The 19,236-nt window shown below is 49.9% G+C and overlaps 2 protein-coding genes across 7 annotated transcripts in view; one reads left to right on the forward strand and one right to left on the reverse strand.

Annotated features, from left to right (window-relative positions):
* SVOP (SV2 related protein) overlaps positions 1 to 395 on the reverse strand; it is a 76,561-nt gene extending 76,166 nt beyond the window's left edge. For all 3 annotated transcript variants that reach the window (XM_074206087.1, XM_074206085.1, XM_074206081.1), the window contains exon 1: positions 1 to 395. The gene's annotated coding sequence lies outside the window, so the exon portion shown is untranslated.
* The window catches only part of USP30 (ubiquitin specific peptidase 30), a 24,662-nt gene continuing 5,611 nt past the window's right edge, over positions 186 to 19,236 (forward strand). Inside the window, exons 1-11 of one of the 4 annotated variants that reach the window (XM_074206089.1) lie at positions 186 to 332; positions 4,758 to 4,867; positions 6,971 to 7,153; positions 8,810 to 8,925; positions 12,279 to 12,377; positions 13,119 to 13,161; positions 13,704 to 13,798; positions 16,418 to 16,477; positions 16,849 to 16,935; positions 17,567 to 17,644; positions 17,744 to 17,963. In XM_074206089.1, the coding sequence (XP_074062190.1) occupies positions 253 to 332; positions 4,758 to 4,867; positions 6,971 to 7,153; positions 8,810 to 8,925; positions 12,279 to 12,377; positions 13,119 to 13,161; positions 13,704 to 13,798; positions 16,418 to 16,477; positions 16,849 to 16,935; positions 17,567 to 17,644; positions 17,744 to 17,963 (1,171 nt within the window). In that variant the 5' untranslated portion in view covers positions 186 to 252. The other 3 variants (XM_074206088.1, XM_074206091.1, XM_074206090.1) reach the window with 3 other exon arrangements.

The following is a 19,236-nucleotide window of genomic DNA, read 5'->3' on the forward strand; positions in this document are numbered from 1 at the left end:
CCGTTGCTAAGGAAGGCGGGACTAGAGGAGGCCGGAAGGTGGCGGCGGCTGTCCCTCGGCTTTCATCCTCCGGCCGAAGCCTGCTTCCGGTCCGTCTCTATCCGGCGTCCCCCCCAACCTCGCCCGGCTCAGACTCGGCGGCCGCTCCCTGGGCGGACGCTCGAGCCCGGCCGAGCCCCGGGGGGACGGGGGAGGGGCGGCGGGGCGGGGCGGGGCGGGGCCGCGCGGCCCCCCTCCGAGCCGGCCGAGGCGATGTTCAGTCCGGGGACGGAGGCGGCGGCGGCGCTGGACAAGAGCCTGCGGCGCCTCCTGCGGGCCGGGGCCGCTCTCAGGTCAGTGCGGAGGCCCCGGCCGAGGAGGCCTGTGGGGCCGCGAGGGCGCAGCCGCGGGGAGGGGGGCGGGGCGCGAGAGCGCGGAGCGGCCCCGGGACGGGGCGGGGGGAGGGGCCGAGGCGGCCGGGCGCGCGGGCGCAGGGGCCGCTGGGAGGGGGCGGGGCGAGGCCTCCGAGGGCGCAGGCGCGAGCGGCGCCGGGGGGAGGGGCGCAGGCGCGGGGGCGCTGGAGGGGAGTGGGGCAAAGGGCACGGAGCGCGGGGGGCGGGGCCGGAAGGGCACGTTGGGGGCGGGGCAACGGGGCCTTGTTTGCCTTGTTTGGGGCGGGGGCGGAGCAGAGGCTCTCAGGGCCGCCCACGGCTCCATGAACCAGCCGTTATTAGGCGCCTGCTGTGCGCCTCCAGCTCTGCCCTCTGGTTAAGAGCTGAGGAAACTGAGGCAAAGGGGCAGCGACCTGCCCAGGGGCCCGAGGCCAGCCGGTGGCCCCTGCCCAGGGGCCCGAGGCCAGCCGGTGGCCCCTGCCCAGGGGCCCGAGGCCAGCCGGTGGCCCCTGCCCAGGGGCCCGAGGCCAGCCGGTGGCCCCTGCCCAGGGGCCCGAGGCCAGCCGGTGGCCCCTGCCCAGGGGCCCGAGGCCAGCCGGTGGCCCCTGCCCAGGGGCCCGAGGCCAGCCGGTGGCCCCTGCCCAGGGGCCCGAGGCCAGCCGGTGGCCCCTGCCCAGGGGCCCGAGGCCAGCCGGTGGCCCCTGCCCAGGGGCCCCCAGCCGGTGGCCCCTGCCCAGGGGCCCGAGGCCAGCCGGTGGCCCCTGCCCAGGGGCCCGAGGCCAGCCGGTGGCCCCTGCCCAGGGGCCCGAGGCCAGCCGGTGGCCCCTGCCCAGGGGCCCGAGGCCAGCCGGTGGCCCCTGCCCAGGGGCCCGAGGCCAGCCGGTGGCCCCTGCCCAGGGGCCCGAGGCCAGCCGGTGGCCCCTGCCCAGGGGCCCGAGGCCAGCCGGTGGCCCCTGCCCAGGGGCCCGAGGCCAGCCGGTGGCCCCTGCCCAGGGGCCCGAGGCCAGTCGGTGGCTTAGGCTGGACTTGAACTCAGGCCTTCTGGACTCGGGGAGGGGCCTTGTGTGCATAGGTGGAGTACAGCCCAGAGCCTGGGCCTTGAGGAAGAAGCAGCTCTCACCCGTCAGCAGTTACTGAGCACCTGCTGTAAACCCTCACCCGTCAGCAGTTACCGAGCGCCTCCCGTAGACCCTGACCCATCAGCAGTTACTGAGTGCCTCCCGTAGACCCTCACCCGTCAGCAGTTACTGAGCGCCTGCTGTAAACCCTCACCTGTCAGCCAGCAGTTATTGAGCACCTGCCATAGACCCTCACCCGTCAGCAGTTACTGAGCACCTGCTGTAAACCCTCACCCGTCAGCAGTTACTGAACACCTGCCATAGTTCTGGGCCAGGATCTCAAGGACAGGGGGAGCCCCAGCTCTCTGCAGCTTTTGGCCTTGGGGGGGGGCACTTGCTTGTGGTCACACCATGGAGTATAGAACTTGAACCCCGCTCTTCCTAGAGCTGATCTCCTGCACCTTCAGGAGGGGAGTCTGCCCCAGCCGGGTGGGTCGGAGGTGGCCCTTGTGGGGAGGGGTCAGCTGAACCCAGGCTCCCCTGGGGGAGGGACTGCCCAGTGTTACCCCATTGATAAGAGACAGAGGGGTGTCTCTGTTGCATGACCAGGAGCCTCCCCTTTGGTCTCAGGGGCTCTGCCCAGGCTGCCCTCTGGAGCTTTTGCTCCCCCTCCTTCTCAGGACTGAATCTACCCCCACTAGGGGGGTGTTTCATTGCCAGCCTGATCCCCTCCCCAACTAGCCCCTCCATTCTGGCCCAGGCATCTGTCTAGCTTCCCTCTTGGAAGCTCCAGTCTGGGTCTGACTGGGATCCTAGAGAGGTGGATGGGCCAGTTTGGCTTCCAGCAGTCAGCCAGATGCCAGTATTGCCCCTCACCGGTCCAGGCCACCCTGCACATCACTGCCCAGTTAATCTCCATCTAAATCTCAGTGCGTGCCGCCCTGGCGGGGCTCAGCGACGGCTGCTCCCTCAAGTCTAGCCTGGCCTCCCTGTGGCGGGGTCTCCTTTCTGTTCACCACCCATCTCCCATCTCCGAGCCTTTGCCCAGACTGTCCTGCATGCTCATGCCACTTGCTGCCTCTCTAGCTCAAAGATGCGGTTTGCTGCCAGAGCGGGCCCTCCCCTTAGACCACCTTATGCCCCCGAATGCAAGCTCCTTGGGCCAGGGGCAGAGGCTAGACTGCCTGACTCACAGCAAGAGCCTAATCAGTGCTGGTCAGTGTTGGATCCCAGTCCAGACTCAACCAGGAGCTCTCTGGCTTTCTAGCAAGAAGGGAGCCCCTGCATCTGGGGGTGGAGGAAGGTTGGCACCTGAGGACAGAGGAGAGGGCATGCAGGGGACGGTCAGCTTGAGTGAACATGTAGAGGTGGGAGATGGAGCAGGACCCAGAGTTTATGTCTGAGACCACCACCAGAGGGTTCTGCAGCCAGTGTGTGTGTCCAAGCGTGGCCCCATCACCTCTGGTGGAATGGGCAGGGTATGTCCTGGGATGTGGCCAGGGTCCTGACCAATCTTGTCTCCCTTTGGGAGCTTTCCAGATCACTTCTGCAAGGGAGGGGAGGGCATTACCAGGACTCAGGGAAGTCACTTGTGATGAAAGACTCCTGGATCAGGACTCCAGACCAAAGTCCTATAGGGGATGGGGAAGAAAGACCCAGGCCCATTTCTGTCACTTTCCAATGGCACGACCTCAGGAGGGCTGAGAGGAGCCTCAAAGGACATCAAGTCCCATCTCCTCATTTTGCAAATAAAGAAACAGGCTGGAGGAGAGGAAGTAACATACTCTGGGATTGGAACTCAGCACCCTCCCCTCTCATCCAGGGCCTCCCCTTGAGGATCCCTCACACTCAGCCACAGCCTGGGGTCACCCCCAGAGGGACATGGCTGCTGCAACCCCTGCAGATGAAATTGGTCTTCATGGTTAAAGACCAGGCAGCTTTTGGAGACTGGTCATCCTGTTCCTTCGCCGTGTTCATTTTTGTCCAGAATGTAGGACTCCTCACCACAGCCCAGTGCAGCCTCTACCTGATGCCTGTTGGATAAGCAGGATAAAAGTACCTTTGAGACTTCCCCGCCGTGTGGCCAGAGGCCTGAGAAGGACGAAGCCTGATCTGGGTTTGGGAGAGCAGATGAAACCGACCCTTTGTGTGCCGTAGGGAGAGGCACCAGCGCCGGTGACCTTTGTCACAGGGGAAGGTGCAGGGTGGGGGCAGGTGTCGTGAGAGCCAGGGTTAGGAGCACTCGTAGACCAGACCACAGATGGACTACCGGGGAGGAAGTTGCAGCACAGGTTCGGTCCCTGGAGAGGCTCTCGGGAGTCACCGGTGCCCCTGACCCGAGGGGCCAGAGTCACTTAGGAATGAGCATTGGCTCATTTACTGAGACCTGATCTCACTTTGGACTCAAGGGCTTTATTTACGTCACGAGTAAGCAGAACTGCTTTGACTAAAGAGCATGTTCTCTCTCTTGTCCTCCTGGCTCTCCCTTTCTTCTCTCTCTCTCTCTCTCTCTCTCTCTCTCTCTCTCTGTCTCTCTCTCTTTGTCTCTGTCTTTCTCTCTGTCTCTCTTCTTTTCTTTTCTCTCCTCTCTTTCATTTCTCCCTTCCCCTGGGAGGGTGACTGAATGCAGTTCAGTTTTACATTGGAACCCAAAGTACCACATGGCTCTGTGTGAATATTTGGAGAACCTTCAGTCTTATTGCTCTGGTTGGGAAGGCGACTCTGCCAGAGGAGGGGTTGGCATGCCCCTTGAGCCATTGAGGTTCCAGGTTGCACAGTGCACAGGGCACTTTGGAGCCAAAGGACCAGGCTCCCATCTCAGCTCTGCCCTTGACCCCCGTTGTGGGGTTGGGCACCTCATGTCAGCACCTTAGGCAGCTGTGGATAGACTGGGAGTTCCCTGCTGGGTGACCTTGGGCAAGTCACTGTTCCTCCCTTTGCTTCAGTTTCCTCATCTACAAATGGGAATAATACCAGCCCCTCGTTGTGATAATGTCTGTAAGTGTTTTGCAAACCTTCAGGTGCTCCATAAATGATGACTGTTAATTGAACCAATCTGTGGACCTGACTTGGACCCCAGTTTGCCCACCCATACACAATGCTGTCCTCACCATTTCCCCTTGGGTGGCAGTGTAAACAAGACCAGCCTCCCACAGATAGCCCCATGTGCTGCCCCTAGAGGGGATGGCTCTAGGCTTTGGCCTGGGGCATCGGCTCCCCTGGATGCCTACGTGTTCTGCATAGGTGGGCTCCAGCTCCTGGGCAGCTGGACCGTGTCCTGCCTTTGCCTGGCAATGGTGGAAGATGGTTCTCTTCTCTCCTCCGTTAGGTACAAGGTGATGAAGAACTGGGGAGTCCTCGGAGGGGTCGCTGCGGCCCTTGCTGCAGGCATCTATGTGCTTTGGGGGCCCATTACCGAGAGGAAGAAGCGCCGGAAAGGTAAGAGATGGGCACACCTGGGAATTGTCTGGAAGCCTGGCAGCCTAGGCTAGAAAAGAGAGTTTGTAAAAGTTTGCTGGGCTGGGCTTTAGGGATTTTTGCAGGGATTGGGTTTTGTCTCTTTAACTGGAGAGCTCAAATGTTGGCCCCCAGCCCATTGTTTCAGGGAGTTGATAAGCCGACAATTTTTCATGACTTGTTATAGCATTTTATATCCTCTTGTAAAAAAGGCTGCCGCAAGTTAGTCTCATCATGCTCAGCCTGAAACAGGCCTTGGAACCGAACTCTGTAATTGGCCGCTTCTCCCATTTGTCAGCTTCTATCTCAGATTACTAGCTACTGAAGTGAGCGGCTGTGTGCTTGGGGACCCTCAGTCAGTGCTCAATGTTTTAATTGTTTGTTTTTAAAAAAATATTCTATGACCATACAAAAACTCCTAGTTTATAACTCTATGACACCATGCTACCAGGGGAAGCATTGTGGCAGAGTGGGCAGAGGATCAGCCTCAAAGCTAGAAGACCGGGGTTCAAATTCTGCCTTTGACACAGCTTGGCTTGATGACCCTGGGTGGGCCGCTGAGTGTCTCCGTGAGGCCCTGGGAGGCTCTCTGAGTCTTGAGCTGCATTGGTGAAGGGATCTCCCCCCCAGGAGGAGCTTCAGAGCTGTGGAGTGCTCCCTCGGAGGGCAGTCGGCCTACCCGTCCACTCGCTCTCTCAGCCATGGAGATTCCTTGCACCGCTCATGGCCTCTCATCCAACGTGGGAAAGGTCTGACTTAGATCTTTCTCCAGTGGTCCAGAAAGTACAGAGGTCAGGGTGAAGACCTGCCCCGGGCCAGCTGAGCCTGGGTCATCAGGAAGCTCCCTCCTCCCACCTCCCCAACTTCCACAGCAGGGCTGGGTCCAGTGCAGGCTTGGGACAGCTCTGATCCTTAGCAAGAGTTCCCTGAGGGAAAACCCTGAATCCGTTTTTGATTCAGTTTTTGCCCTTTGCTGAAGCAGTGTCGCAAACCCAGTTCTGTCACCTGTGTCACCTGGAGCCAGGCTTGGCTCCTCCCTGGACCCTGGCCTCCTCATTTCAAAATGAGTGTATTGACCTCCAGAGCTTCTGAGCCCCTCTGGCTTTTGGCCAGTGATTCTGCAGCCTGAGCTAACCTCCTTCATCTTGTGGGGGAGGAAGCTGAGGCCCAAGAGGGGAATTACTGGCCCAAGGAGCAGCAGAGTTGGGGTTCAGCCGTTCAGCCCTCAGGTCCAGCCTTTGACAAGTGAAGCGAGCCACAGCTGTTTTCACACGATGGTCTTGAGAATAGAAAAGGCAGTGACCCTGTCCCTGCTCCACCCCTTCATCTGAAACCTAGGCCCCTCCCCAGCGTGGGGGTCAAATGTTTAGAGGAGGAAACATAGGAGATACTTTTGTTGTTTGGTCATTTCAGTCATATCTGAGTCTTTGTGACTCCATTTGGGGTTTTCTTGGCAGAGAGCCTGGAGCAGCTTGCTGTTTCCTTCTCCAGCTCATTTTACAGACAAGGAAACTGAGGCAAACAGAGTGAAGTCACTTGTCCAGGGTCTCTCAGCTCATTAAGAGTTTGAGATCAGGATGGCTAGGTGGCGCAGTGGATAGAGCACCAGCCCTGGAGTCAGGAGGATCTGAGTTCAAATCCAGTCTCAGACACTTAATAATTACCTTAGCTGTGTGACCTTGGGCAAGTCACTTAACCCCATTTACCTTGCAAAAACCAAAAAAAAAAGTTTGAGATCAGATTTGAACTCAATCTTACTGATTCCAGGCCTAATGTTTTATCTAATATACCACTTGTATATAAATGCTTACAGAAAAGGATCTTGAAACCCAGAGAAGCAAAGTCACCCAGTATAATAATTGTCCAGACAACTTTAGGATTTTTTGCAGTTGTTGAGATATATATATCCCCTCCTCTCCCCTCCCCTCTCCTCCCCTCCCCTCTCTTCTCTTCCCCCACCTCCTTTGGAGCCCCTTCCAGGAGCTCAGGGACCCCCAGGGTGATCCTGATGTATCAAGTGCCTGGGCCCCATGGATCAGACTCCCCAAGTCCCAGCTGACCCACTGCTCTGTCCCCTTTCTCTAGGGCTTGTCCCTGGCCTCCTCAACTTGGGAAACACCTGTTTCATGAACTCTCTGCTGCAAGGCCTCTCTGCCTGTCCCACTTTCATCAAGTGGTTGGAGGAATTCACTGGCCAGTACCCTGCAGATCAGAGAGAGACCACTAAGCCGCAATACTTGTCCCTGACTCTGCTGCGCCTCCTCAAAGGTACGGAGCTGTTGGGGATGTGACGGGTTCTGTAATGCGGGTGTCTCTTCCAGCTAGGGGTCACTTCTTTTTTCAGGAGAGCTTAATGGGAGTTGGAAAGTCTTGATGCGTTGTGCTAGGCTCATTGGTGGGCACCTGATTCATGTCCATTGAATTAGAGTGTCACCTCCAAGAGGCTTCTGACTTGAGAATCATTGTGAGGCTTTGCCAAACAAGCATGAATTCCTAGATGAATTCCTCGTCACCACTCAGTCCTCTGGCCTCCGGAGCTGGACCTCTGGTCATCATCCCACATTTGGCCTCTCCAGATAAAAGTTAAAAGATGACTCAGAGGGGGTCACTGAGCAAAGGTTTTTCTCCTTGTTGGCAGGATTGGTATTTCTCCCTCTCTTGCAGGATCTATGCTTGAATCCCTGCCAAGCCCTCCCCCCATGGGGGGGACACAGGGTCCTTAGCAGATCATATGATTGCTACAACCTCTACTTCCTGACATTCTTATCCAGAGGAAATTCCATTAAAGTGCACAGTAATGAAGAAATTGTGAGAAAATGAGTTTGGGGAATCACTAGAGAGCTCCAGGGACTTGGGGTGACTAGTTGTAGAGGTTTCTGCTCTGCTGGATGCCTTCCCCATGCCCATGATGGGCAACAGCCTTGCTTGGCAAAGACAGGTGCCACCCCTGACCTCCTTGTTGGTTTTTCCAAGTCCATTAGTCCCAAGAATGTGGAACACAGGCTTTATGTCTGTTCTATATGTATGTGGCTGAGCAGTAAGCCATCCAGGAGCCGTCATCTGCACAGTGAACATCCTTCATCCTCTTGGCTTCAGAAAGTCACTGGGGGGGGGGGTTGCTTGTGTTAAATCATTGTATCAGGTTAAAAGATGTTTTGTGGATCATACATAGTGCTTATAGATACACAGCCCCTGATGTTGGGTCGTTGGGATCTAAAGAACTTGGGACCATCAGGGATCTTAAAGATCTGTAGTCTTAGGAAAATCAGCCTTCACTCATTGGATGATACAGTTATCCCTTCCACATTGTGGGGACTAGGGGCTTGACATCCCACGAAATCGGGAAAATCCAAATTAAAATTTTTGGCCCTCCATTTATACCAGAGAAGTTTGGATTTTTTTTTCTTTTATAGGGTGTTTATAGCACCTTATTGTAAAATTTGGGTTGATATTGTACAATACTATACTTATAGCATATTTTATGTATTTCTTAGTTTCTAAACTATTTCTGTGTCACATGCTGGCCTTCACCTGTGGTTTCTGTAAAAACTTCTCCCAAATTCCTCTTTAATTTCTTACACCAACCCACATATATCAAAAGCATGGTGGAGAAAGATGCAATGTGGAAGAGCTCCTTGTATTTGTAGGTGGCACACCTCTGTTTCCATGGCTGTGCTTGACTGTGTTAGGAATATGGGAGAGATAAGATGTCCTTGTCCTCTTGTTCAGAGCCTTCTCTTGCCTCAGCCGACACTGGGCTCACTCACCAGCAGGGTGTGTGGGAGAGGTAAGGAAGCCGCAGCAGCAGTTTTTCTGGTGCTCTCCCTTTAGCGGTCCTCCTAGCAAGCTTTGATTTCTGATCCACTGTGATTGTGCTGCACCTAGACCAGTGACCTGTACAATCTTTTTCTGTTTTACTGTTAGCCTTGTCTTGTCAAGAAGTTGCCGGCAGTGAGGAGGAGGAGGATGTCCTGGATGCAGGCTGTCTGTTGGAGGTGCTGCGGATGTACAGATGGCAAATCTCCTCCTTTGAGGAGCAGGTGAGAAGGGGGCTGGACCTTGTCTGCCCTGCCCTGCCCTTCCCAAGGAGGCACCATCAGATTGGCTTTGACCTCACCCCTGTCAAGATCTGCCATGGGCAGAGGTGGAGGCTTTCTGCTCAACTTCATAAGTGTGTTTTTGAAAACCCATGATATGCCAAGGCAGAGCCAGACAAAAACAGAGCCCGTTGTCAAGGAGCAAGCCTTCTACTGGGAGTGGGAGAGAGAGAGAGAGAGAGAGAGAGAGAGAGAGAGAGAGAGAGAGAGAGAGAGAGATAGAGAGAGTCTGTCTATGTCTCCTAAAACCTAGAGGGGTCAGGAAGAGCTTTGTGTCAGAGTTAGTGTTTGAAAAGAGGCTGCAATGGAGCTAGGGATGCTAAGGTGAGGTAAGGAAAGGAGGGCAAGAGGTGGAGTCATCTGGCAGGAGCAGCCCCCAGGCCAGACTGACTGGAGGGGAAGAGTGGCTTGACTCTGGCAAGGTGGGCTGGAGCTAGATGGTGAGACTTGGGGTCCAGCATCCATTGCATATAGGAATCCTCCTGAAGAAGTCAGTGACAAGGTTAGACCTGTGTTTTAAGTGTTGAGGAAGTTTTGTACCCTGAGAAGGTACCATTAGCAGAATAGAGAAAGAAAGGATGAATGAACTAAAAATGAACAAATATGCCCTCTGTAAACTCTGAAGAGGAAATTTTGAAAGTTAGAAGAGAAATTGATAAATTGGAAAACAACAGACTAATCATATCAGTAAACCTTTAGCTTATCCAATGTAAAAAGAAATTTAAATAAAATGTACAAGATGATTTCAGGAGAATAAAAAGAGTGTGGTAATAAATAATAAAAACCTACATCAGCCTATTCTGAAATTATTCACTATAGTCAAACTGAATTATGCAAGAAAGCTTTGACATTAGTAATATGGCTAATTTTAATCACATTAAAAACAAAAAACACAAACTATCTGAATCAGATGCAGGATGTGAGGTGGGGGGGTGTTCATTCAACAGTTCTTGAGAGTAAGGGATTGGAGAGGGGAGAGACACTTGGTCTGTCAGCAAGCATTTGTCCAGAGTGTCTGAGGACCAGATCCTCTGCAAGGTAGCAAGGAGAGAGACCGAGAGGAAACTTCCCTGTCCTGAAGGAGCTTACCATCAGGGAAGAAGTGGACCCAGAATTTATGTCTGTACAAAAGCCAATTTTGAGGGAGCAGCACTAGCTTCTGAGATGAAGGGGCCGAGGCTTATGTAGAAGGTGGCCTAGGGTGAGGGACCCAGATGGGAAGCAGTGGAGATGGCGGGCATTCCAGGCAAGGGGCCACTGCCTCTGCAAAGGCAGGAGCTGAGAGATAGACCAGCAGGGTCACCTTGGCTGGACTCTTGTGTGTGTCCCGATAAGATGTGAAGACAGACAGAGCCAGAGCAAGTGGGGCGGCTGTGAGTGGAGAGAATGGAGAGAGGGGCAGAAGGGAAGAAAGAACTGATGATCCCAGGCCACTGATTAGGGGAGGAGGGGAGAGGAGGGTCACCATGAGGGAGAGGTGAGAAGATTTCTTTTAGCCAATGGTGACCTTGAGATGAGATGCCTATGAGACAGGCAAGTGTAGACACTGACTGGTAGTGATGACTTGCCTCCTATAAGGACAGGTATAGATGCTGGCCGGCAATGATGAGAAATCTGCCTGAAGGGCAGGTGTAGACACAGGCTGGTGGTGATGAGATGTCTGCCTGACAGGTAGGTATAGACACAGTCTGGTAGTGTTGAGATGCCTCCTGGAAGGGCAGGTATAGACACAGGCTTGTGGTGATGAGATGTCTGCCTGATGGGCAGGTGTAGACACAGGCTGGCAGTGGGTGATGTGGGACCAGAGCTCAGGAGAATAATGAAGGCTAGATAGAGGAATTTGAGAATTTTAAGGCTTTGAGTTGAGGTGTGTTGATAAGGGAAAGAGACAGGGAGCCAGCCTGCAATGGTCTTATTGGTCTAGGAAACTCCAGGGTGATGCAGGTCAGCTCCCTTTAAGCAGCTTAGGCTTAGACACTTAGAACTCTCCCAGGCTCACACAGCCTGTTGGTGTCAGAGACAGAACTTGAACCTGGCTCCTAAAGCCTGTAGGGCTCGGTCCGGTCAGTCTCAGCGTGCATAGGGTCCTGCCAGCAAAGCCGTCATGTTATCTGGGAGCTGGAGCAGTTGACCTTGAGCAGGCACCGGGACACTTTTCTTGAAAGCCTAGCAAGAATGAGGCCAGAAATCTTTTTTCCTTTCCTTATTTTTTATGTTTGCCACTTTTATGCTTATTTTTGGTTGCCCTTTGTAGGAAATGATTTCAAGTGTAGGTCATCTATACTTTTTATAGACACCCTGTTAAATGAAGCAGGTGCACATTTAAATGTTTTTCGTGGGTAAAATGGTAAGATCCTTTTAATTAAGAAGTAAGAACCCTTCCCAGCATCACCTGAGAACAGGTGCAGTGAGTTACTGGGAGATTGTCTCAGTGAGCCAAAGAGGTCCTAAGAGAGCACAGTTCTAAACTCCTTGACCCTTTCCAAACCAGTCTCACTAAACAAGCATTTATTAAGTGCCTCCTGTATTCAGAGCCCCTCTCTGCTCAGTGCCCTCCCTGGAGGAGGAGTCCTTTCTGTGTGAGAACATTCTCAACCCTGCTGGCTGCCACAGAGCTCTTTGTGTTCTCCCTGCTGCCTTCCATGTCCACTTTGCCACCATTACCTGCCTCACTGTTGGTCCAGGTAATGACCCCTCAGGGAAGCTGCTGTTCCTAGCAATAAATCTCTAAGTTCCATTGGAAAAATGTGCTCTGCCTCAGCAGAGCTGCTCGTGTCCTCCCCTTTGCCTGGGGTCCCTGCTATAGGCAGGGACCAGGAGGTCTACCTCCTTTTTTTGTTTTGGGTGGGAGTGAATGAGGCCCCTGGGACGAGCAGGAAGGTACAGGTTGTTCTCTGCATCCCTCTGCTCTAACCAGCTCCTTCTCCCCTCCCTCTCTGCTCCCCCCCCCCCCACCTCCTGATCAGGACCCTTCTCTCTCTGTTGCAGCATTTCCTCAATTGACTGAGGAGCCTAAGCCTGGCTCTGATCAGGTCCTTCCCCTGTTCAATAAAGCTCTATTGAGCTTTAAGTTGCCCATTTGAAGTCACCCTCCCCCCGACTGTGAAAATAAGTAGACACCTATTGGAAGCACACCCTGAGAGAGTTGTCCCAGCCTGGACCTGCCAGGCCTGGTCCTTGGACTTCAGTCTTTAGCCAGACTCTGCTATTGGTCTACACCACTTGCTGGAGTGGGTGTACAGTGGGGTGGGGGCATTGTTGCCACTTCTCCTGAGTGACCCGTCCTCCTTGGCTAGGATGCACACGAGTTATTTCACGTCATCACGTCATCGCTAGAAGATGAGAGAGATCGCCATCCTCGGGTGACGCATCTGTTCGATGTTCATTCTTTGGAGGTAAAACTTGAAGACAGTTTCCCCATATTTTTACGTAGTAAATAAATACCTTGATAAAACATGTAGCAAGCAGTTACTATACATGCAGCCTTAATCCTGAGGTTAACATCCATCCGAGGCCAGTGGCTAAGAAAATATTTTTTATTTAATTTTCCCAAGTATGAACATCATCAGCATCGCTAAACCTCTTTAAAATAATCCCTCATTCATACGTAGTAGAAAGAATATTGGCTTTGGAGTCACAGGACAGGTTGCAGAGCCCTTCAGGAAGTCACTTATCTTACCAGGCCAGTTTCTTCATCTACTGAATGAGAAGTTGGCCTGGGTGATCCCTAATGGTCCTTCTAGCTCTAAATCTGTGTCTTGTGAGTCCTGTGGCATGTGGGCAGAGGCCCCTCCCTTGGATGAGGAGCCATGGGGGGAACAAACACAGGGAGGAGATCCTCTGTGGCGGGGTAGCACAGGGAGGCTAGGAAATGGTAAGGGAGTCAATATTGTCTATGTAAGGACATGGGGAGTTGGAGGCAGAGAGAGAGGTGGTCTATATTTCATTATTTGTTAGGTGAACAAATGAGGAAATGCATACAGTGAAGACAATGCAAACTGTTTTAAAAGTTGAGGATTTTTATTTTTGATAACAATTTGTGTTGATGATGTTTTCGGAGGGGCGACTGTGGGTAGTTTCATTTTGGAGTGTGAAGGCAGACGAGTCTCTTTTTTTCCTCTTTTTCTCTACAGCAGCAGCCAGAAATGACCCTTCAGCAAATAAGCTGCCGAATACGAGGTAGTAATTTTCTCCTGGTCTACTGTCTAGATATGACCATCACATCATTGGCTGGTCTCCCTGGGGTGTGCAGTCCAGATGCCCCCCCGCCCCATCCAGCTATTGATTGACTGCATTATTTGATATCTTAAAACCTTAAATATTTTTAAGTCTTTTCTTCTTTCGTGTTCCTAAAATTATTTGTCTCTTCAGTGTGGTATTTAAAAAGCTAGGTTTCATATAAAGATAAGATTTTTTTTTAGTTTTTGAAAGGCAAACAGGGTTAAGTGGCTTACCCAAGGCCACACAGGTAATTATTAAGTGTCTGAAGTACTCCTGACTCCAGGGCCAGTGTGCCACCTAGCTGCCCCAAGATCTATCTTTTTAAAAAACTAAGAATGCCACATCAGTTGTATTATGGAAATTAACGGGAAAATAGATTTCTGTTACCAGTGTTGGCTTTACAGTTCCCTCTTTTCCCCAAATAGAGGAGCCTCCTTGGAGTGAATGGGTAGGAGTTTTTTGAGGATGATTAAAGGACTGACTGCTGTTTTCTGTTCTAGGGGCTCCTCATCCGATGTCCAGTGCCTGGAAGTCCCAGCACCCTTTCCATGGGAGACTTACTAGTAACATGGTTTGTAAGCACTGTGAGCACCAGGTAAATAAAATGTGTTCCCAGGATCTGGACATTTTCTCATTGGGGCAGAGAGGGATGGTCTCCATACTGATCAGATTCAAAGGGTCCCATCCCATGGTCAGACTTGGCCAGACAACTTTTGTGCTTATCCTGAACCTCCTAGACAAAGCCTCCAAGGCTTACTCTCACATCTATGACCTGTACAGGCCTAAGGACATCTGTGCCCAGGGAGGAGCATTGATAAGCTCTTCATGCAGTTTGCTTTTACATTCAAAGAAGCATCATTCTAGGCAAATGTCAGTTGCTCACAGGTAGGCCAAGCTACAATAATAAAAATGACAATTCTACCTAAATTAAATTACTTAAGTGCCATAATCAAACTAGCATAAATTACTCTATCGAGCTGGAAAAAAAATAACAATATGGCAGAATAAAAGGTCAAAAATATCAAGGGAATCAATAAAAAAATGCAAATTAATGCAAAAATGCAATACCAGATATAAAAATTATATTAAAGCATCAGTCATCCAAACTATTTGGTATTGGCTAAGAAATAGAGTGGATCAGTGGAATAGATTAAGTGCAAAAGAAACAGAAGTAAATGACTACAGAAACCTGGTGTTTGATAAACCCAGAGATTCTGGCTTCTGGGATAAGAACACACTCTGATAAAAACTGCAAGATAGTATGGCAGAAACTAGGCATAGATCAGCATCTCCTACCCTATTCCAAAATAGAATAGAAATGGGTACAGGATTTAGACATAAAGGGATATACAGTAAGCCATTTAGGAGAACAAGGAATAGTTTTATCTATCAGACATGAAAAGGGATTGGTTTATAGCAAATAAGAGATAAAGAACATTATGAAATGCAAAATGGATCATTTTGATTTCATTCAATTGAAATTTTTTTGCACAAATAAAACCAATGATTTTAGGAATGCAATAAATTGAGAAACAATTTTTACAGCTAGTGTTTCTGATAAAGGACTCTTTCTAAAGCAGATAGAGAAGTGAGTCATTTATAAGAATACAAGTCATTACTCAGTTGTAAATGATCAAAGGATATGAACAGGCAGGTTTCAGATGAAGAAATTAAAGCTTTCTATAGTCGTGTGAAAAAATGCTCTAATTATTATTGATTAGAGGAATGCAAATTAAATCAACTCTGAGGTACCACCTCACACCTATCAGATTGGCCAATGCGACCAAAAAAAGGAAAATGGTCACTGTTGGAGAGGATATCGGAAAACTGGGATACTGATGCATTGTTGGTGGAGTTGTGAACTGATCCAGTCTTTCTGGAGAGCAATTTGAAACAATGCCCAAAGGGCAATAAAGCTACGTATATCTTTTGATCCAGTAATACCACTACTAGGTTTATGTCCCAAAGATATCAAAAAATGGTAAAAAACTCATTTGTACAAAAATATTTGTAGCAGCTCTTTTTGTAGTGGCAAAGAATTAAAAATTGAGGGCATGCCCATCAATTGGGGAATGGCTGAACAAATTGGGTATATATATGAATGTGATGGAAAACTATTGTGCTGTAAGAAATCATGAGGGATGGGATTTCAGAAAAGCCTGGAAAAACTGGCATGAATTGATGCTGAGTGAGATGAGCAGAACCAGAAGAACATTGTGTGATGATCCAACTATGATGGACTTGCTCATCTCGGTAGTACAAAATCAAAGGCAATTTCTAAAGGATTTGTGATAGAAAATACCATCCACATCCAAACAAGGAACTATGGAATCTGAATGCAGACCAAAGTGTACGATTTCCAATTTTTAAAAGTTGTTTTGTGTATTATGGCATTTTTTCCACATTTTATTTTTCCCCTTTTCATAATATGATTAATATGGATTTGTGTTTAATATAGTTAAACATGTATAACCACATTAGATTATTTTCGAGATGGGAGGGAGAAAAGCATGAAACTAAAAACCTTTATGGGGCGGCTAGGTGGCCTGGTGGATAAAGCACTGGCCCTGGAGTCAGGAGTACCTGGGTTCAAGTCCGGTCTCAGACACTTAATGATTGCCTAGCTGTGTGGCCTTGGGCAAGCCACTTGACCCCATTGCAAAAAGCTTAAAAAAAAACCTTTATAAAACATGACTGTTCAAAGAGATGCCATTCAGAATGGAGAGGATTTTGAATATGAGATCTGGGTCTGAACCCACTATGAATTACTTGAGTCTGTTGGATGGGTTGTGGTGGTTTTTAAACATAGCCTTCAGTCAAATGTGCCTGGACATGGGATTATAGATTTAGCAGTAGAAGGGGCCAAAAGGGTCATCCAGCCCAAACCCCACACCTACAGGTGAGGAAACTGAGCCCCTCATCCTTTGCCCAAGGTTGCACAGGTTAGGAAGTGCCAAGATCTGTTGCTCCTCTGGCCTCTTAATGTTTCCTTGATTTGGGCAGGAAGTCACTTCAGGGTCCTTGGCCTAGCCTGTGCCAGCCTCCCTTTGGGCACTCAGGTAGCCTTGGCTTGGAGGCCCCTCTTGGCTGGGGTGCCAAGCCTCGATTCATCTGTGGCAGTGTCCCCATCATTGCCCCAGCTCCTTAGAGTGCGTCATGGAACACCTACACCTGACCTTGTGCTGTTTGGAATTTCTGCCCTCTTTTGTTCCAGAGTCCTGTGAGATACGACACCTTTGACAGTCTATCCCTCAGTATCCCGGCTGCCACCTGGGTAAGTCCTGAGCTGTGGCTTCCTTGGTCTCTGAGGTGTAGAAACCTATGCCTGGGGGGGGGTTACTCCTTACTCCTCCCCTTCCCCTGCAACGGGTGACTTGTGTGCTCCCCTGTCCCTGTAGAAGTTTGAAGCATCTGATTTTCCCAGCTGCTGAAGATCATGTTTTTCCAGATGTCAGCAGCACTTGGTCACAGTCTCCTCTTACTCTGATGGTGTTGGGAGCTGGCCAGGGCATCCACAGGGTACACTTGAGGAAGCTTCCTTTGCTCTCATCAGAGGCCCATTTTCTGCTTAAGGAAGACAAAGCTCTGAGATTATATACTGATGTCTTTTATATTATAAAGTGAATTTATTTTCTTATGTTCTAGGGTCGTCCTTTGACTCTGGACCACTGCCTTCATCATTTCATCTCATCAGAATCAGTCAGGGATGTTGTGTGTGACAATTGCACCAAGGTACCTCTCCCTTCCTGACTGAGTCTCTGCTTCATGTACCCCATCTCCCAACATCAGCAGACAAACATCAGCTCCTTTTGGCTCCCTCCATTTTCACCTGTAACAAGAGAAAATGGTGGTTGGCCAAGCAGGGTGGAAGTATCTGAAATGATCATCATCACTTTCCAGCCTGGTGATTACCCAGCTGGTGATGGGGTCAGGAAATACCTGAGAAGTGATGGAGCAGTTAAGTTAATTAGGGTAGGTAGAGGTCAGAGGTCTTCCCTCCAGTTACAAAGTTAATTTGATCCCTTCAATGCCAGCAGCACAGTTGAATCAATAGAACCATGGCCTCATCTGCAGCCTACACTGCTAGGTATACTGGAGAGGCCCTAAGTTATGTGCAGTGATTCCCAGATTCCCAGTAAATTCCCATTTACCTCCATTTTCTCATTCGTGACTTAATCCTTTAAGCTAGGTGGGCCAAATGTAATATCCTTCTGTTTCAAAAAAGAGGTTAAGTGATTTGGTGCAGGACTCTTGAGTCAGGATGAGTGACTTAACCCTCAGCTTTTTTCATCATGTCACCCTCCTCTTCCTCCCTTTAATTCTGGGGAGATGCCGACAGTGGGAATGTCATCTTTTATTTCAGATTGAGGCAGAAGGGACCATGAATGGAGAAGTGGAACATCAGAGAACAACGTTTGTCAAACAGCTAAAGCTTGGGAAGGTGAGATGATGCATGAGAGCTGGAAGGAATGTTCCTGGGGGCCTTGAAGGGGCTCGAGGTCCAGGGTTGATCCTCCTTCTGTTCCCTTTGAATCTGTAGCTTCCTCAGTGTCTGTGCATCCACCTGCAAAGACTGAGCTGGTCCAATCAGGGCACTCCTCTGAAACGTCATGAACATGTCCAGTTTAATGAATTCCTGATCATGGACATCTATAAATACCATCTCCCGGGCTGCAACCCTCGCCAACACAGCCCCAGACTGAAAGAGAGTGTGGGGCCGGTGCTGGAAGTGAAGGATGGGATGACGACCCCCAAAGCAGGTATCTGCTGAGACCACACTGGGAGGAGAAAATGGGGTGTGGACTCAAGGCATCATCGCCTGCAGATGATGGATGGCAGGGACATGGCAGGCACCAGGTGACCCATCCAGTTGGAATTTCTGATTAGTTGAGCTGTAGGGTTCTACAACAGGTGGTTTTGTGATAGTAGCTGAACACAATGGGGAGAGGTGATCCGTTTCTGGGATCCTATGCCACCTATAACTTACACTCATGGAGAGGGGCCTGGGGCTCAGGAGTTAAGTGAATAATTTATCTGATAATAATTTAACTAACATCTCTTTGTAAATGACTCTCAGATATGTAAATCTAGCCTAGTCTCCTCTCAGCCTGTCTCTATCAGCAGTTTGCATAATTATTTAGAACATTCTGGCATTGCAAAGGATCATAGGGAGAGTTGCCTCAGACCCTCACTCCAGTAGCAGATAACTTTTCTTTCTCTAGAAACACAGTTTCACTCTTTTGTTCAATCCAGATATTCTTATTTCTCTTTAAGATGGGTTCATTTATTTCCTAAATTTAAATTAGGTTTTTTTCCTTTCTCTTTAGTCATCACAGATAACAGTCTCTTATATCCTCTTGAACTGTCCCTGTCAAGGATAGTTCCTTATAAAATTCCTTTTATGATTTTTCTTCCTTAAATAAGTTTCTATATAGTTCTCCCAAGAAATTTCTCCTCATCATCTTTTCTCTACCTTCTCCACAGTTTATCTCATAGATCTTTGTAGATCAAAGATTTTTCGAAAAACTAGGCAAAATGCCTTGCACCTCCATAGAGAGGCAAAATTGGACTCTGCTTCTCAACTACCTCTATGAGAGGGTCTCATGAAACAAGTTTGGGAGACATAGTTTCTGAGTAAATGGTCATTTTATTAATAATGCTGGCATTTTAATACAAGAGGTCCGTGTGGCACAGTGTTTTGCTTTTCTCTCTATAGCTAAAAATATTCAGCCCCTCTCCCCACATCAAATCCACAATATTTACTCTAACATTTGTCTTTAAATACCACTGGACATGGGTAGCTATAGGTAGCAATAGAATACTGGCCCCGGAGTCAGGAGGACCTGAGTTCAAATCCGGCCTCAGACACTTAATAATTGCCTTACTGTGTGACCTTGGGCAAGTCACTTAACCCCATTTCCTTAAATTAAAAAAAAACCCTTGAAATAAATGCCACTTGACAAACTATTTTCAGCAATGAGAGAACCAATATGGCATTTAACAACAGTAATAATGAGAATAGTTAAATCTGTA

The sequence above is a fragment of the Macrotis lagotis genome, chromosome X (genome assembly GCF_037893015.1).
Source record: "Macrotis lagotis isolate mMagLag1 chromosome X, bilby.v1.9.chrom.fasta, whole genome shotgun sequence".
Lineage (NCBI taxonomy): Eukaryota > Metazoa > Chordata > Mammalia > Peramelemorphia > Peramelidae > Macrotis > Macrotis lagotis.